At 35.2% G+C, this 19,334-nt stretch overlaps 1 protein-coding gene across 3 annotated transcripts in view; it reads right to left on the reverse strand.

Moving 5' to 3' along the window:
* The window catches only part of prim2 (DNA primase subunit 2), a 126,371-nt gene that overhangs the window by 54,290 nt on the left and 52,747 nt on the right, over positions 1-19,334 (reverse strand). For all 3 annotated transcript variants that reach the window (XM_068212830.2, XM_005156811.6, NM_214782.2), the window contains 3 exon segments: positions 7,782-7,849; positions 4,019-4,091; positions 1,436-1,621 (listed from right to left, as the gene is read on the reverse strand). In XM_068212830.2, coding sequence (XP_068068931.2) covers positions 1,436-1,621; positions 4,019-4,091; positions 7,782-7,849 — 327 coding nt within the window.

Here is a 19,334-nt window from a genome sequence, read left to right on the forward strand (position 1 = left end):
AAATGTTAAAATTAACTTTTGTGAAAATATATTGTCAATTAAGATTCCACCATTATTCATACATGTATATAGTTTGGGAACTGACATTTTGTTATTAAAATATGTAAAAGTAATCATGCTAAAGGTTACTTTAAAAAAAAAAAAAAAAATTTACTACATACTATAAAACCAGTCTGAAAGGTACTTGCCTAGCAGTTATATTTCGATTTTGTGGCTTATTTTTGGTTGAGTCTTTTTTTTTTTACCTCAAATGATTTTTGTTCTGATTATGTTTTACATTTTTTGGTAAACAAGCTATTGTTACGCCAAGTGATATATTGGGATTTTTTGTTGTTGTAAATAACGACAAAAAAATATAATAATTGACACAATTTTAATCACTCCAGCTTAGGCCCTTCCTTTTATTCCATTCAAGCTTGCTACAGCAGAATGAACCACCAATGATTCTGTCAAGAATGCCCTTTCTGCCGCCAAACCCGGTGTTCTGTTGATTTGTCCCTACCTTGTCAGATTGTCCTACCCATCAATCCAAAGGTAGTTAGTTAATTTTGATGATGCAATATGCTACCCATCAGATTTTGCTACCAGTGTAAATTTTTATGTGGAGTAGAGTGATGTGAAGCTGTGTAACCTACCTAATCCCTAACCCCAAACTCAGATCCATTCAAATACAGTGTTGGTAGCATAATCTGATGAGTAGGATAAAAAGTCAGGACACTGGCCCAGAGAATATAACTAATACAATCCCCAGTGCTGGAAAAAACCCACACACACACACTCTCATTCACACTCACACTAATGATCAATTTGTAATTTTCTACTTAAAAGAGAAATGCCCATATGATGTACACATTCCCAATTCATACAGGATCCCATATAATGTGGAGTTCCAAAACAGCTGGAGCAGTCAAGCAGAAATACAGCGTGCAATCAGTGATTTCTGAGATGCTACTGTGCTCTTGTGGGGCTAAAGATCACTACATAAGCCTGTCTGACAAAATGGTCATTCTCAGGTAAGGATATAAAATTCATTTGTTTCTCCTTGATTGAGCATCTTTTGAGAATAAGCAATCATTTGCAGAGTGCAGGGAGGAGGGAAACATAGGTCTAAGACTGGGGGTGTAATTTTCTTGTTTAATGTACCATGCGCGAAAACGAAGATCTCACGTGTTCCTCTGGAATTGTAATTAAGGACAAGATGGAAGGGCGGCAAATTATCACAAGCATTAGAACTAAACGTGGCCTTCTAATACATTCTCTTGCTCATGTGGGTGACCCTCTCAAGAGTTATTGAGGGGTGAAGAAAAAAAAATCACATCAGCAGAATTAAAAGAATTGCTAATAACACAAAAATATGAAGTAAGCATCTTGGGATGTATGTTTGGGGAAAACCAGGACAATGTGAGGGAGTTAGAAGCTGAAGTTGAAGAGTTACCTTGTCTGCATCAACTTTCCCCTTGACAAACTCTGACCTCCAGAACTGCATGGCCTGTTCCAGAGTAAGACCAATGCCCTTGAGGAAGAGGCCGTACTGCATGCGTCCACCGTGCCGCAGGTGGTGGTTCTCCCTCAGTGCCTTGTGGAGATGCCTCATACATAGAGGAAACGACTTGCCTGAGAGCTGGTGGAAATAAACAATAGAGAGGTTATTAAAGATCCCCTGAAGTGCAATGGAATGAGCAGCTTTGCTGAATGTGTTGACTAAACTTCAACTGAAACATGAAGACACAGTCACTGAGCTCATGACAGCTAAAGTCTATTAAGCAATGCTGAGTCTGTCTGACCATTCCGCTGCTTTAAAAGACTAAATTTAAATGTAAAATTCAAATGAAACGGATAACTTTTTAGATGTGAAATGTGCAAGGCCAGAGCAGAATGTGCATGTTCTTATATATGCAAACGCTAAACCCTTGGTTTGAATGGACAGTTATACAGAAATATTATAGGTGACCAACTTCAGTTACATCTTGCAATGGGAAGAACAATTCAGAGAGCATTTGATTGATCAGAAAGTTGTAAAAGCTAAAATGCATGTTGACATCATAAAAATATATTTCATTCATATTGTAGGAAGAAAGAAACTCAACATTTTGATTATCTTTATCTCTGAAATGTAAATTGTCATTTTTTTGTCTAATTTAAGCACTTTTCAAGCACTTTGCAGATGCATTTACCAACTTTTCCAGGACTTCACAAGAGTGGCAAGTTGTTATGCAGTTGAAGTCAAAATTATTTGCCCTCCTGTGAAATTTTATTATTTTTACAATGTTTTCCAAGTGACCAAGGAAATTTCTTCTAGAGAAAGGTTTAAAAAAATTATAATAACAATATCACTTTCCTAAAAAGCCAGATCTCACTGTACAAAATGCCTAAACCAGGGGTGTTCAAAATCGGGACCTGGAGGGCCAGTGTCCTGCATAGTTTAGCTCCAACTTCCTTCAACACGCCTCACTTTAAATTTGTAGAATACCTAGAAAGAGCTTGAATAGCTGGTTCAGGAAGGTTTATCTGGGGTTGGAACAGGACCGAGTTTAGACACACCTGGCCTAAACAATACTTACTTACCTACTTATTTACCAACCTACTTACTTTCTTACCTACCTACTTACCTGCCTACTTACTTACCGAAAATACAGACCTACTTACATACCTACCTACCCATCAACTTACCTACCTACTTTCTTACCTACCTACCTACTTTACCTAAAAACTAACCTACCTACAGTTCCTACTTATCTACCCAATTACCTACTTACTTACCTACCTACTTACTTGCCAGCCAACCTACCAACTAACTTGCCTACTTACCTACTTACCAAATTACTTGCCTACTTACTTACCTACAGTACCTACTTACTTACCTACCTACCAACTTACTTGCTTACCTGCCTACCTACAAACTTACTTGCCTAATTACTTACCTACAGTACCTACTTATTTACCTAGCCAACTTATCTACCTACCTACCAACTTATTTACCTACAGTGTCAACCTACTTACCAACCAATTTACTTACCCACCTACTTAAGTTACCTATCTACCTACCTACCTACCAACCTACTTACTTACATACTTACCTACCTACCAACCAACCAACCAACCGACCTACCAACCTACCTACCTACCCACTTACCTACCTGCCTTACTAGCCTACTTACCTACTTTCTTTCTTACCTACTATGTATTTTCATATACAGCTATACATTTTTCTGTTTTTTTAGAGGCCTAACATAGAGATACAAACACTGACCAAAAAACTTTCAACAAAAAAACAACAAAAACTTTGATTTGTATTTCAAGGGAACTTGAAAAATGCCTTGTCTTATAATTAGCAGTTATCAGTTATCAATCTTTTCAAAGATGTCAAAGACAGAGAACGCAAGTCCACTGAGAACACAAAACACTTGTGACACAATTACAGCCAATCAAGAGATATTCTAAATGCACAATTAAGTTTAGTCACTAAAAATTAAGAAAAAGCTTTACCGCACCTGGCTAGGATGTGGTGTAAGATTGATGTGAGGAATCAAAACATTTTTTAAAAGCCTTTGTTTAATGCAAAGCCTTTAATTACAAGAATTTTCCATGCAGTCAATAATGTTCAAATAAAAGCAAAAAGTGAAGGACAAAATTTGCATGTGCTGATGAGCCACTTAATTGGAACAGAACCGGCCCTGAGATGACATACACAACACAAAGAAACAGACATGCACAGACAGACAGCTTTCTACCCTAGACACATCTGTGCACATCCATTCCAACCCCCAAAGTAGGACATGCTCAATGTCCTAGCAACTTGAGTGTTCAGGGAAAGGAAAACCTTAACATGAGTGCAAGTCACAAGTGTCAAATATAAAGCAAGAAGTGAAGTACAGCTCCTGAGATAAAATAAATCTTACAAATTCCCAATGCATTCTATGTAGCACCTTGTCTTTCTTTTTTGCTAGATTTTCAAACATGTACACACACAATATTCAATATACAGAATTATTGCAAACCAAATTAAGTCCATACTTACTGGATCAATTTGCTCCAGAGAAATCTTTCCAACATTTTTCTGAATGCTGTAATCCTGACCCACATAAGCATGGCTAAGACAAAGAAGAAGGGATAAATGATTAGAGCCAATCAAGGTGAAAAAAAGAACAAAAATGCACAAGGTAAGAGCAGAGAACGGATTAACATAGGCAGATTATTTAAATGCATTCATGTTTTCTGGTCAGGAAACAAGCAAAGCACATACCTCAAAAAAAAAAAAAAAAGATTTTGCATACGCAGTTTTGACGGCTGTTAACAATGCTGTATATTTGATTACCTTAAGTTAGATATATTTTTGCTATACAAAGTAAAAACAAAACATCTAGGCATAGTAGTAGTCGGTTTTGTTTCAGTCCAGTCAAGTATTGGGTCACTGAATTTTATATGAAAGTGTGATGCTTATTTTCCTCAAACATTACTGAGCTCTCATCTCACAATATAGTAATCCATATTTAAGATGACCCAAAGCACAGATTGTGCAAGAAAGATTTTTCTTTTAAGAAAATTAATAATTACTACTTCTATTAAGCAGGAATGCATTAAATTAATGCAAAAAGTGACAGTAAAGAATCTATCATTGGTACAAATATACAGTTGAAGTCAAAATTATTAATCCTCCTGAAATATTAGCCCCTGTATATTTTCCCCCAATTTCTGTTTAATGGAAAGAAGATTTTTTTCAACACATTTGTAAACATAAGTTTTAATAACTCATTTCTATGCCCACACAAAATCTATATGCGCAGATATCCGCATATTTCCACAGTTTTTTTAGCCCATCAGTCTATCTATTTACATATGTAAATGTATTTTTAGTCAGTTTTTCATTAATATTTTTGTGATATAATATTATCATTATTAAAATATTCATTTGATTTATTTACAATACAGTTTGTAAATTTATATTTTCTGTCTTGTAGTAAATATATGATATGAGAGACTTGCTTTGTGTACTAAATAAGCAGATATGATTGGGTCTGCATTGTAAACATTAAATAAAAGTTAAAATTGTATTAATTGTTGATTTCATACATTTAGTTATGATACTCCCAAAATCATTCTGCATAAAACCACGGATTTTTTACAAAATTCTCCAAAGAAATAGCTAAAAATTATCTGCAGATTTTGTCTGACCCTACTCATTTCTAATATCACATTTCTTTTATCATTGCCATGATGACAGTACATATTATTTGACTAGATATTTTTCAAGATACTAGTATTCAGCTTAACGTGACATTTAAAGGCTTAATTAGGCAATATAGGGTGATTAGGCAAGTTATAGTATAATGATGGGTTGTTCTGTAGACAATCAAAAATAAAAATTGGTTAAGAGGGCTAATAATATGAAACACTAAAATACATATGTGGAATGTATATATATACACATATATAGCAGACCTCTTTTTTTTTTTTGTAAATGAGCATTTTCTATCAGGCTCCTCTGATTAGGCTCAGAAGTTTCATTTTACATGTAATACGGTTATTAGCTAGTAAATAAAATACCCTTTTTTCAAAAATATCACTTTACACATATCTTTGGTTTTTAACAAGGTAGATCTTCTTTTGCATCAAAACCAGCTAACCCACTTCTGCTTTTTATGCAAAACCCTCTAAATCCACCTAATGGGACAAGACATTGTAATTAGTTGAAAATCACTAAAGATGCAATTAGAGATTATTTTACCAAACATAAAACACATTAAACAAATCACCTGAAATTAAAAATACATCTGTCAAGTAAGTGGCGGTTCATTCTTTTGTGGTAACCCCTGATAAACCAGGGAATAAGCAGAAGGAAAATGTATAAATGCAATCTGTCAAGTGCATTAATCAATAACATTAAAATTGACATTAATTAAATCATAATCTATTGTCATTTCTGATATTTGGGATTTGGATTTAATGCAAGTAGAACAATGTAAACAAGCTTATTAGATTCAAATAATGTAGTGTAAAAACACTGTGAAACATTAATATCTGTGCATTGTCCATAACAAAAAAAATATAATTTATTGAAGTAATATAATTTTTTTTTTTTTTTATAGTTTTATACATTATTTATCTTTCAAAACAGCTTGCATTAGCAAATAAAACACTAAGTATTCCTACTGTGCAAAAAAGAGGATGTCATTTATTCATCCTCACTATACTCAAGATCTTGGTCTCTTTTTCATCTCTTGTTTATCCTCATAGCATCCATCCAGGATAAAAGAACGCCATCTTAACTTTGTCTTTCGTGAAATGGAGTTGCTGTTTAATGTACTGTAGCTATAGTAAATCGGACTCATTCAAAGTAGTGTCGCTGCGCAAACAACCGTTTTGAATGCATGCTACACTTCCAACTGTACATTGTGCTTTTTTTTTCTTATAATGAAGAGTTTTAAGGTAAGGGAAGTTTTTATTTGTCATTCAGTGGCAGTTGAAGAGGCTCATGCAGTTCATCAAACTCCGTCTTTTAAATTCGAAAGTGAAATAAAAAGCTCTCTTATAAAAGCCAGAGTATCAGCACTCTTCTACATCGAAAACATTTTTCGAATCACGCCTGATAGGTTCTCTGGATATATCGGCTTTTGCTGTCAAAAGCAAGTGGCGTTCAGCGGCTTTTGCAAACAAACTTATTTCTGAATGCGCTGACGCTCGGATTCAGATGATTTCAAACAAAACTATTTGTTAAACAAGTACTACGTGCCTAAAGCATTCACTCAATATCATTATCTTATTTTTAACATAAATGGCATTTAGCAGCCTTGTTCTTGATTAACGTTCTTTATGTTTATTCAGATGGCAAAGTTAGTTAGTATCGTCAGAGGTACTATTTCAGTTTTTAAAGACATACTTTAGCCAAAATGATTCAGTTACTAAGTTTACAGTAATATCACTACAAAATCATAGACTGAAGATCATCATAAGTTCTTCACAACATTGACAACTTTATAAGGCGCTCATACAAAGCTGGACTGATGCAAAGAATTTCTTTAGGTCTGCTCCTACCAAACACTGAAGCCATGTGTGATGTTATGAATTAAGCATTTCCAGACCCTTCTCCCCAATTCCTTTGCATTCCCTCAGTGTTTAGCTCCACGCTGGCCCTTCACACCCTCTTATCTGGCCAGCCCAGCGTTGACAAAAAGTAAAAGAGCCTACTAACCAATCCTCCGCAGCCACAACTGTCGTCTCTAAAGACACATCCAATTAAAATGCTCTCATTCAGAGTCCATCAAAAAGCAAATGAATTGACTGCTGGGAATGCTGCCATTGTTCCCCTTCATTGCGAGCAATTGGAGGGACATGCTTGTATGAGAATGCGATGTGGCCAACGACTGAGAAGCCTGGCTTTAATCTACACTGGTATCCCCGCTGGGCTGCTGCCAAAATGGAAGAGCGGGTTCACACATGGAGGACCCTTGGTGCATCATAATGGGACTGTGCCCAGACCATTAATGAAAAGAACTCAATGAAAGTGAGTGTGAGAGATAAAGCAAAGCAGCCGGAGTCACTTTGTGAGACGGTTGGCCTTGAATGGACAGTTTGATCTGCTCTCAGTAGGCCAAGGTAACTGCTAAACAAAAACCGAGGATTATTGTGGGAATGTTGTCTAGAGTGGTATTTTTCAAAAGAAAAGCCTCATGTGGATATGTCTGAATTAAATTGGTGGCATTCGTTTAATTGCTGTAATATCCACAAAGCAATGCAAGTGTACGGTTTTATGCCTTAAGACATTTTTTACTGATGTCAATTACCTGAGGTGGCTCAAAAGAGGCTGGAGGCGTTCATCAGACTGTACGGCTGGCAGAGATCGAGCAGTCACCTAAAAGAAAAGAAAAACGTAAAATACAGGTCAGGGGTTAATGCCTTTTTATAGTGGTGCAGTAGAATACATTCAAAAAGGTCAATAACTGAAGCACTGTAGGGTCCAGCCAGTTGGTCCAATGACGGTATCCAATGGTGGATGAAGGTTCACTGCATGTTCGGTCTTTCCAGTGCACAATGTTGATTTATATTAAACTTAACTCATATCTGACTCCAATTTTAGTATGAGATGGTTTAGAATATTAATATGTTTATCCTCGTTTTATCTGACTCCAATTATAAAACATTGAGAAGGTTATTTTGTTTCCGTTCACATTAATTTAGATTATGATTGAATATTCTCTTCGGTTCATCATTTTATGTTATTCTCGTTCATTGGGATCTCTATAACATCCTGAATCTTGTACCGGCCGAGTATACAATTTCTTAAGCACAAGCATGTCAGTCTTGGTCACTAAACAGGGGCGATTGACCGCTATCCTAAAAAGGCAGAACCCTACTTACTCAGATTAGGATATTTTTTATGCGGTCCCCATAGGTCTGCTACCTCCTAAATCAGACAGAGCTATTTAGTCATATAACGATCATTACTATAGAATTAAGCAGACCAGTCGTACTCAAACTAGTAGTAACTTTGAATAATCACTATACTATCTAAATAGTATTAAAAGTTTATCGGGTGAAGGACTATCCCCTTAGATATCCTTTTACAGCCTAAGTATACATGAATAAATGCCAATTTGTTAGTCGGAGCTCTAGAGACATCGTGTAACGTGCCGCAATGCTCCGTCTACCGTGTTCTAGTCCGCTACTAACCTGAACAGGGGCTTGTGGTGCTATGAAATTACCACAATCTACTAAAGATAATAACACGAACTCTGTTTGAATCATTCAAAACATAACAATTTATTAGTCAGGTAAATGTATTATGCCAATTCAATCAGTCAATTCATAAACGATCAATACAAAACATCAAATTATCAAAGATAAATCCAAGATGAAAAAGATGCATTCCTGACTTTGAAATATACATAACATGGAACAAGCCATGTTATGGGCTGATCTGGTTAGGCAGAATCGCCCTGAGCTTTTCTTAGGCCTTACCTTAAATAATCCAAGAATTCCCTCAAGGAAGGGGGTGTGAATGTATAACAAAAGGCATTCACACTTAGTGTCACACCCCTCACAGTGGTTCAAAAGATGCCTGAAGTTATATATTTATTGTTCTGATTATGTCTATTTCTGAGAGAATGAGACCATTGTACCGATCGCACTGAGACATTTCAAATGACATCAAACATGATAGTTAAAGTCAGTTTGGTTAATTCTAGAACATTCAAACATTGAAATGACCATATGTGTGAGTTGGGGGGATGAAGCAGACTCAGATGCAAATGCAGCAGGAACTGGTTTTTCCCGCATTCCCCTTGCTGAGTTGTGAAGTTACCAGTCTCTGTTTTCAGCTCATGTTTTGAATTGTCAAAGGCATCAGAATATTTGCAATATTTCAATTCTTACAGCACGAACTGTGAATTTATCCGAACAGAATTATTTTACAAGACTTTTTGATCTTCAAAAAGGTACACATCATAAAAATGTAACTTATAAATCGAATGAACACAAAACAAAAAGTCTTTACTAGGTGAAATAGTTTTTTTTTTTCTAACAGAAAATAATGTTTTTAAATATCTCTACCACAAGATCATAAATCAGCTTTGCAGCTAACGTGTCAGGATATCTGTTAACTGAAGCAAAACGGAGACAATGATGAAGAGACGTGGAGGTCTGAGGATGATCAAGCTATCGAGACGATGACAAACTGCAGCGTAGGCAGCACACTTTCCAGTCCAATGACCACTGACACACAACCCTTAAAACTCGATTGTCTACCATCCAAATCCACAACACAGTTTCATTTAAACAAACGAAGTGAATATCAATGATGACATTCATGGATTTAGAGGGATAAAAGGAATAACAGCTCAGCAGTGCTGAAACATACTTAAAGGAACAAACTTCAAATAAAGAGCGCCAACATTTCCAGGATTTTCAGACTGTCAAGGGGGTCACTTCAGTTAAAGTGATTCAATGGAGGTTTCTGATCATTTGCAAAAAAAAAAATTTCAGTGAAGCAAAACTTTACTTACTAACGGACTTCCAGGGCCTTTTATATCGAAGTTGATATTTAGCCACACCATATTGGTGTTTCGTAACACCTTCATGTTATAAGCTGGGTTGTTAGCCCAACGGTCAACCCCCAACCAGCAAAACCAGGACATGCACACATACACTACAGACAATATAGCTTACCCAATTTACCTATAGGGCATGTCTTTGGACTGTGGGGAAAACCGGAGCACCCGGAGGAAACCCACGTGAACACGGGGAGAACATGCAAACTCCACTCAAAAATGCCAACTGGCTCAGTCGGGACTCGAACGAGTGACCATCGACCACCGTGTTGCCAGAAGCAAAACTTTATCAAACATAAACAAATAAATACCTGAATTAAATAGAAACATTAGCAACGGTACTCAACAAATTTGAGTTAAACTGACGTGCACATAAATCTCAATTTCTTGGTTCAGGTCTTAGCTCACTGAAATAAAAATAGTCCAGAAGAGAGTGAACCTTGCATTATTCAAATTACTCAAAAATACACTCTCAGAGGCCACTTTTATAAGTTTTTGTACACTTGTTTAACAGCTGTTTAACACATCTCATCAATCAACCACTGCATTGGCTAATGACAGCAACTCAGAGTATTTAGGATCAGGTTATGATAATCTGCTAAAAGTTTTTGAATGGTGAGATTGGTTTGAACTGATATACAGCAACCATAACTCCCATAATGCTTACAAAGGTCTGCAGAAGGCAAAGGGTGGACCAATAAAAAAAAGAAGTTATTAGTTATTTCTTAGCCACATATTTTAAATAATGTGTCAAAATAACATCTGTGAATATAGAATTTTATTATTTTAAAAATGCTAATAAATGTATAATGAGAAGAAGTTCTAGACAAACAAACAGCAGTATGGAAAATGTGCAAGTATTTTATTGCAGTTCTAAATTATTTAACAAAATGTAGATGACTTGTCAAACTGACGGCAAACTGCAAAACATCAATTAATTTTTTAATAAGATAATTTGATGTTGCCGCCATGTTGGTTGTCTATTTGCTGTACTGGTTGCAACAAGCAGAAGAAAAAAAATTACTTGCTCACAACATCAGATAAGAGGAACAGAAAAGCAGAATGGTGTTTACAACATCACAGAGATGGTAGCATTTAAAGGCTTAAAAGCACAAACAGTTCTCAGTTCTAAGACTGTATTTAAACACAATTAACAAAGAGTCGCATTAATTAAAAAATTCAGCACGGCCCAACTGGGCCAGTTACAATCCTACTGTCCTGAGCATCTCTCACGCTGGCCGCAGGCCAGTGGGCAGTCCTTATTGTTGAGCCCTGTAGGTTATAGGGTTGTCGCAATACCATTAATTATTGTCATGATACTATACAATATGAAGTATCATGATACCAACAGTATTGCAATACTGTAATTCATAACTCAAATCTATGAAAGAGAATAGATAATGATAATCATGAAAAAAATTCAGAAATACAATATTTTATTTGTTATTTTAGGCCTACTTGAATTGAATGAATAATTCCCTTATTTTTATTCCCTTCACCTAAAATGCATTTATATATATATATATATATATATATATATATATATATATATATATATATATATATATATATATATATATATATATATATATATATATATATATATATATATATATATAAAAAAAATCTATTGTTTTTTTTTTCAGTCTTTGGTAAGAGTCCAAAGTATTTCAACATTTCACTTTGTGAATTGTCCTTTTTAAGAGATTGTCACGGTTGTTGTAGCTGTTAAATCATGTTGACACGAGCGGAATTTAACTGATGCATCAGAAAAATGTGCAGTAGGCTGCCATAAAAGGCAAGAATTCTAGATTTGCAACCTTAGAAGGCTCTATAGAATATCAAAGTAAAATTATCTATTGTTGCACAAATGTAGGAGCATTTTAGTGACTTTTTCACATGCAACAGTGTATTGTAGATAGACAGTTAATGACAATGCTACCATCTACAAACTAAAGTGGCACCACCAGTATTTTGGAGCCATAGTATCAGGACACTTTCATAGTTTCGGTAAACTGTGCAACCCTAATAGGTTATAACAAAGTACACCTAATAAAGAGTCCAGTGAGTGAATAAATACTTTGCTCACCTCATCCCTGTTCCATTCATTTAAAACTCAAGTCCAGATGTAATGATCAAGATCCCTCAAATTTATACTTTGAATTGTGATTTTATAATAAGAAGGGTATGAGTCTCAGCACTAGATTAAATGATAAAAACTAGAGTGCAGATCGGCCATTTGGACAGTTGAGATTTCTTTCAAACTATTTTATGGGTAATAATCATTTTTATTGTTATTATTCTCTTCACTTCCAATCTGATTATCTTCTGAGCGAGACAAGACAGTACATTTAAAAGATTAAAATGCTGCAGATTTATATGTCACTGAGGTAAAGTTATCTCTGGCCAATATGGATTTCATGGCCTTGACAGTATCAATAAGAAAATCAGAAAAATAAAAATGGCAGCCGTAGAGCCATTTTTAGAGAAATCCCTAAACAGAAGAGCAAATACTGGAAAATAACCAAGTTAAAAGACATAACCAGGGCAGACATTTAAGCAGTAATAGGTGACTTAGTAGTTCTATTGAATCCAGGCACTGTGAAATTATATTATGAAACATCCGGTTGGATGTTTCATAATATAAATTCTGACACTTCTGAAAACAAAATTAATCATGTACACTACATAAAAGACAATCTGAGAAGCCATTTTATTCTTTTATGTTATCAAGTGAAATCCAGACCACCTGTCATCACAGATAAAAGCTCAGAACAAACTCTTTGTCAGATGGGAAGCAGCTTTCAATTTCATGGTCATTTAATGAGACACTCCCAGTAATGTCTCCTAGCTGTCGTTTGTGGCCATGAGAAGCCATTAAAGCAACATACACCAGCCACGACGCCTCACAAACGGCAGACAGAAAGAGACAGTCATTACTCCACTACAGCCATGTTGGTGATCCAAATAATTGGCAGGAAATAGAAGTCAGAAGCAGGAAAGTGGCATAGAGGGTTGGCGTGCGGAGGGTCAGTGTGCATTTCAGTAGAGAGCCAACAGAAAGATGAGGAAGATGGCGGTGATGGCCCTGAGCCAGGTCACTGCTGTCCATTCCTGAGCATGACAATCACTTTCAGTTCAGTCTGTCAGGTATAGAAGATGCTGGATTGGAGCCTGATGTGATTTTCACAAGGTCACATCCATCACTTTTACAAAGTGCATAAAGACTGGCAAGAATATTACAATTTCTGCATACTCCTCATGCTGTAGAACATTAGTGCAGCCTAAAGCTCATTTAAAGTGCAGTTCTTCTCTTTGCATTGTGTTTCTGAACATATGGCATTGTGGAATACATTGCTCCATGGTCACCATCATAAAAAACTTTTTTCAAAGCAACTTGAAGGTATTATACATGAAAATTGGGTTGAATATTCATAAAAAAATCATGATGCATATCAATACCTGATTTTCAGCAGGCACCAAAAGTAATTACTAGCGGTGTTTGGCAAGCACACTTGTTTTGAAGTCATGGTTCAGTGTTTTCTGTATGTTTTTTTTACATAATAATAATTAAGCATAAAATGGAAATAAAATAAACATTTGACAGTTAGAACTTCAAACAATAAATCGGATTTAAATAAAACACTGCATTTGCTCAGTACGCATGCACAACGAACATTTTAATGTTAATAGTCCTTATATTTGCAAACTTAAAGCTAAATATTAACAAATTAAACAATGGCGTATAGCATGCAAGTAGTTAAATTAAATGATATTGCATTTCTTTGTAACAGTGATTATTCACGCAAACAATCATTAATAAAAGACAAACAGAATTAAAATAAAAAAATAATAAACAGGCAGCCTAAACCTTAGGCTGTCAGGGTGATTTCAGTATAACCGTCATACCGAATTGGTAACACTATAATAACTACATACTGTGAATCATTTATTAAGCCTTAGCAAATAGTTAATTCAATATCAGTTAACCACTAACTCTACAACAGATGTTAGTAAACAGTTTATAATTGCAGATACAAATGACTTCTAAGCGAACACCAAAACACATTTTCTGAGCTGTTGACAGTCGTCATAGTCGACAGTCGTATATGTGTCCCACACTGCTAAAATCACTATAAGGACACATATATTTCACTAATAAGTGAAAATTGGTTGTTTTGATTGTATGGAATATTTTTTACTCGAGAGCTTTTCGCATCTGGACATTGGGAAATGCGGATTTGCTGCTCGTCTTCTTTAAAAAAAGACGCAGCTCCAGTTGGTGTTGATAGTCTCTACAGATTTGGTGTGTGTGATCAGTGCCCTTTCTTTGTTCATTCAGATGGCAAACATTCCATTGTCATTAAACACAGTCACTGTCTTTCTCCCCTGCGTCTGTGTGTTTGTATTGCCTTGGTGAAAAATCAGTGCGTGCCCAAGTGGAAACTCCTATTTTTATTCAAATCCTTCCCCTTTTCCCTCCATGACACTACCACCTAAACAGAGCTAGATCATCGCCCTTTAATGATTGTATTTTCATGCATTGTGAAATATTTATTTTTTCATCATTAAATTAAGTATTGCATCAGAATTTAGAAACATGTTATTTGAGACATATATTAATGGTTACTATATATGGTAATATGCTTCATTAGGTCAACATCATGGAGTTTTGTGACGTAATCTAGTGAGGACTGTTTATGGTTTATAAATCCCTAATAAACGACAATTAAAGGCTCGGTTATATTCTGACCCGGAAAAACAGAAAATAAACCATTTTATTCATTTCTTTTCATTCATTTAAAGATACACAAATGAAACTGTATCAAATGAAAAATTTATCTTTGCAATCTTGACTAAAATAAAATTACTGTGCAGTTTAAACATCGCTATGTTGTATCATAATATGCTATGAAATTATTATTGTTGTATTATCCAATTGTATGTTATAGTTTGACACTCATGTTATTCAGTTCTCTCTTTTTTAAATATAAAATGAATAACTCAAAGCTAAACCTACGATTGCCATCTTTCTATCTGTATGAATTCATATCATTCATAAGTGTTGAATAAAGATACAATTCTATAACAAAGGGACAAAATATGCTAATATTGTTCATGGAGAGATAACAGCATCTCCATCTTTATTTTAATAGTAGTTGCAAGAAAATTAGGACATTGTCAAAAAAGAACTATAATAATAATATAGCCTATATGGCAGCTCCTTTAAAACGAGAATTAGTTCATTTTCCATTTTATGACTGAAGTGAATCAGAAACACAATGTGTACAATTGAAACACTATGTGGAGAGTATGGTGAGACTTCCTCTTGAACAGATTATCATGTTGGTTGCTTAAGATATTACGAGTGAATAGATGTCGTAATAAAATATGCTTGCAGAGACAAATGTGGGACGACTGGAAAGACAACTCCCCCATCAGGTGAAAGCAAGCAAAACAAGGACATCTTTCCAACACTCCAGCTGAGCAGATACAGTACAGCGTGTCCTTTCGTAAAGAAACAGAGCATATCTGCTAACTTTCCATTTATGTTTGGATACAGCACTGCCAGCTGACAGGTTAGAGAGATCGAGCCGAAACTGATCAAACGTGCCAACTTGAAACTTTAAGCTTGAAATGAAAATGAATTTACTTCAGGTGGTGTCACTTCAGAGATCAGCAGAAAGAGGAAGCAATGAATCTGAAGGCACATCTATATTATGCATACAGCACTACATTTACCCAATGTCAAGGTTTGTAAAAACTTGAAAAGGCACATTCCTTAAAAGTAGGATTGTGAAAAGTCAGAAAAAGCAATGTAGGAGAACACTGAACCTCTATCAAAAGCAATGACTCTAATATTCATGCATTTTATACATTTCATTGATTTAACTGTTTTTATTATTTTCATTCTAGGTTTTATTATTTTTATTTTTAAGTTTATTTACAGAAAATGTAATCCAGATAAACTTCAATAAAATCAAATATTAAAACCCGATAATTTCTATTGTAATGTTTAAACGAATACTTGATTATGTTAGGATACATTTAATTGAGGGTTTCTACAGGTTTCATAAAGTCAAATTTAAGCTTTAAGGCCTTTTTGAATGAAATTTCAGACTTGCGCAAGGCTAAACACTAAGGATTTTTCTAACAGCCCAGTTAAAACATTAAAAAGCCATTCAAATCAAATGTTATTGTAAGTAAGACAATTAAACCACACGTTTATACATAGAAACATAAATAGTGTGGATAAATATAGTTCATAAATAAGAGTAAATAAATAAACTTTTGTTAAAACTTTTATTGAGATGGATTATGGGGATTGGATGGGTGTTGGCCCGGGTAACTTTACATAGACAAAGGAAAATTAACACCTGTTTAAAATGATTTAAGACCAACAACACAATATTACATTGAATAAATTTGTAATTTAACAAAAATTTGGATTTTTAAATTTAAGAGATTTGAAGAGTTTTTAATACCCCGTGGATACCGTTAATTGTAAATACATTTAAAAAATTAGGGGTGTCAAAATTTAGTACAGTTTGGTACAGTTTCACTAAAAAATCATAACCGGTTATTACGTACTGACATCATATATCTCATATGTGCTATGTCACGATAGAATACTATGCCGAGGGAGGTGACTGCAAGTACTTAAAACGTTTAGACCAGTGGTTCTCAAAGTGGGGGTCGCGGGACAATGAGAGGGGGTCACTTGGTGATTTACAAAAATCTAATAAATTTGAATAAACTTTTCTGATTACCATTGTTAATCCATAACCTACAGAAGATAAAAAAGTTACATAAAAAATACAATATCCAAACAAAAAGCCATCAGCCTTTGTTTTTTTTAAATTTTTTTTATTTAATTTTTTTTTTACATTGATTGCAACCCTTAGGATTTTTACATTAGATTAATGACAAAGCAATAGTGTCATTACACCAGATTTTACAGCACTAGCTAAACTTTCGACACCGTTACAGAACTCGCGTACATTTAAAATACATATAGGACACTAAACATGGAGGATGATGTGTAAGTGGCAGTCTCCAAAATTAAACCAAGAAAAGACTTGGGATGTAACTTAAATATTGTGCCCACCAGTCTAATTAGATGAGGTTAATATAAAATAATAATAATAAAAATGATATGACACTGTTGCACTTTTTTGTGTTGTCAATAAACTTGTGTTTATATAGGCTGATTGGTTTGTGTGAGTGTTGTGTGCAACGTTTGTATGATTATAACCACTTACGAAAATAGTGGGGGTCGCGAGACATTGGCATTGTTATTTTGGGGGTCCCGGGCTAAAAAGTTTGAGAACCCCTGGTTTAGACTGCACAGACTGTCCTTCCTTGTCCACATCATACATCGGTGATAGCTCTAACAGTTTTAGAGTCAATCCCAGCACTTTCTGTTGAGCGCATGAATACAAGGACCAGTCATAGAAGTTCAAAAAATTTGCTCGACATCACTCAAAAAGCAAGCGGGATAATATTTACATTAGTTTATTTGCTTTAAAAGCTCATGTTGTTCTGTGCATGTACCTGAGTTTTGTTTGAAACATTCAAAAAGAGTGTTTTGACAAGGTAAAATTAAAGGTGCAGTTCATATATCTGACTGCTTGTATTAAAAGACAAAATTGTATTACAAATAATACACTGTTTAACTATATGTATTCTTGTGTTGTGAAGAAAAAATGTAATTATGTATGGAAAGCATCATCAATGCACTGTGATGCACCGAGATATTGAATTTATATTTATATTTATTTATTTATATTTAATTAATATGTAGCTATCTTTTTTAATATATTATCCTTAATATAATATCTTTTTAACTTTCAGCTCATCAACACATCCAAAAAATGAATTACAGCACCATTAAATTGTTAAGCAGCACAATGTTTAACATTGTCAGCTTAATCAGTAAATTGCCATATTTAAAAAAATTCGGATGGATCTGAAAATGAGATGAATGATAATTCCACTTCACAATAACAGGAATTTTGCATCAAACCAAGCATTTCCTCTCTGAACAAGTCACACTGACTCAAGAGCTGGCAACAGAAAACATGTGAAAGTGTCCAGATAGGAAAAGCTAATGAGCGGACTGGTCCAGATGGTGATTCAACTGTGATGAAACATACAAGACATAATTGAGAGGCTTGCTTGTCAGGGACTTTAACTCCTGGACTGGCCTCGCGCACGTAGCTAGAGGCTATGCAAAATGGTGAGAAGACGACGTTGTTAATTGGCATCATTGCCATCCTGCGAAGGCTTGTGGGACTCAAGAAGGAGCGGACAGGCACTCTGGATTTGGCTTGTTAGCAAAACGCTAACAGCTTGGTTCACCTCTATGGTAAAGGTGTCTGGTGAGCTTCAGACGAGGGAATGGACAGCTGCTGCACTGCATTTTGAGTTGAAATACAAGGACTACAATTTTCTTGTCAGATTTTTTAGGTAAATGTGCCCAAATGGAACATTTGGCAATTCAGATTTTTTTTGGAAAGACAATTGTACATCTATTGCAGTGCAGGGTGCACACCTTCTTTACATTGTTTTCTATCTTTCACTAAGCAATGAAATCCAACGGTGAATAGAAGTGCTAGTTTGCGTACCCTCCTAGAAAACCATGTTTACGTTTTTAAAAGATGTGGTCCAGTGTGCGACCGGCTTGAGAACTGTAACTGTTCACACCAGGCGTGGTTTGCATGAATAGATTGTGATATTTGTATGTAATTAGGCGCCTAAACATTTTGAGTTTACTCGATTAATTCGTGCATCAAATTCGCTTCACAATAAACACAGATTTGCGCCATGGGGGTGTCAGCCTGGTAAAAGCTTAACATGGATTTTATTGAGAGCATGCATATGCTTTAGAAAGGTTGAAAAATTCCATCGATTTGTTCAGCATTGTCTCTGGGTCTATTAGACTCTTCAGAGGCGCATCCAGCTCTGTGAGTTCATCAACTCCTCCTGAAGTTGCACCTGGATGATGGCTGCTTTTAACTACTTGGGTCTCTCCCAGTCTGATGACCTGTCGTCCTATGTCGGCAGTAGATATCCCCTCAGGGCATCAACTGTTCACCAAAGTTCAGATTTTTCAACGTGAACATTTTACAGGAATCGCATGTTAATCACTTCATTCACTCAAAAAATTCTCAATTCACGCCGTGCCATTTGCTGAAATCTTGTCAATCGCACCATCATTCGTGCGACCTTATTAGCACAAATATCGCCGCAGGATGTCTGATCGCACCTATGCATTAACTTAACATGTAA

The sequence above is a fragment of the Danio rerio genome, chromosome 13 (genome assembly GCF_049306965.1).
Source record: "Danio rerio strain Tuebingen ecotype United States chromosome 13, GRCz12tu, whole genome shotgun sequence".
Taxonomy (NCBI): domain Eukaryota; kingdom Metazoa; phylum Chordata; class Actinopteri; order Cypriniformes; family Danionidae; genus Danio; species Danio rerio.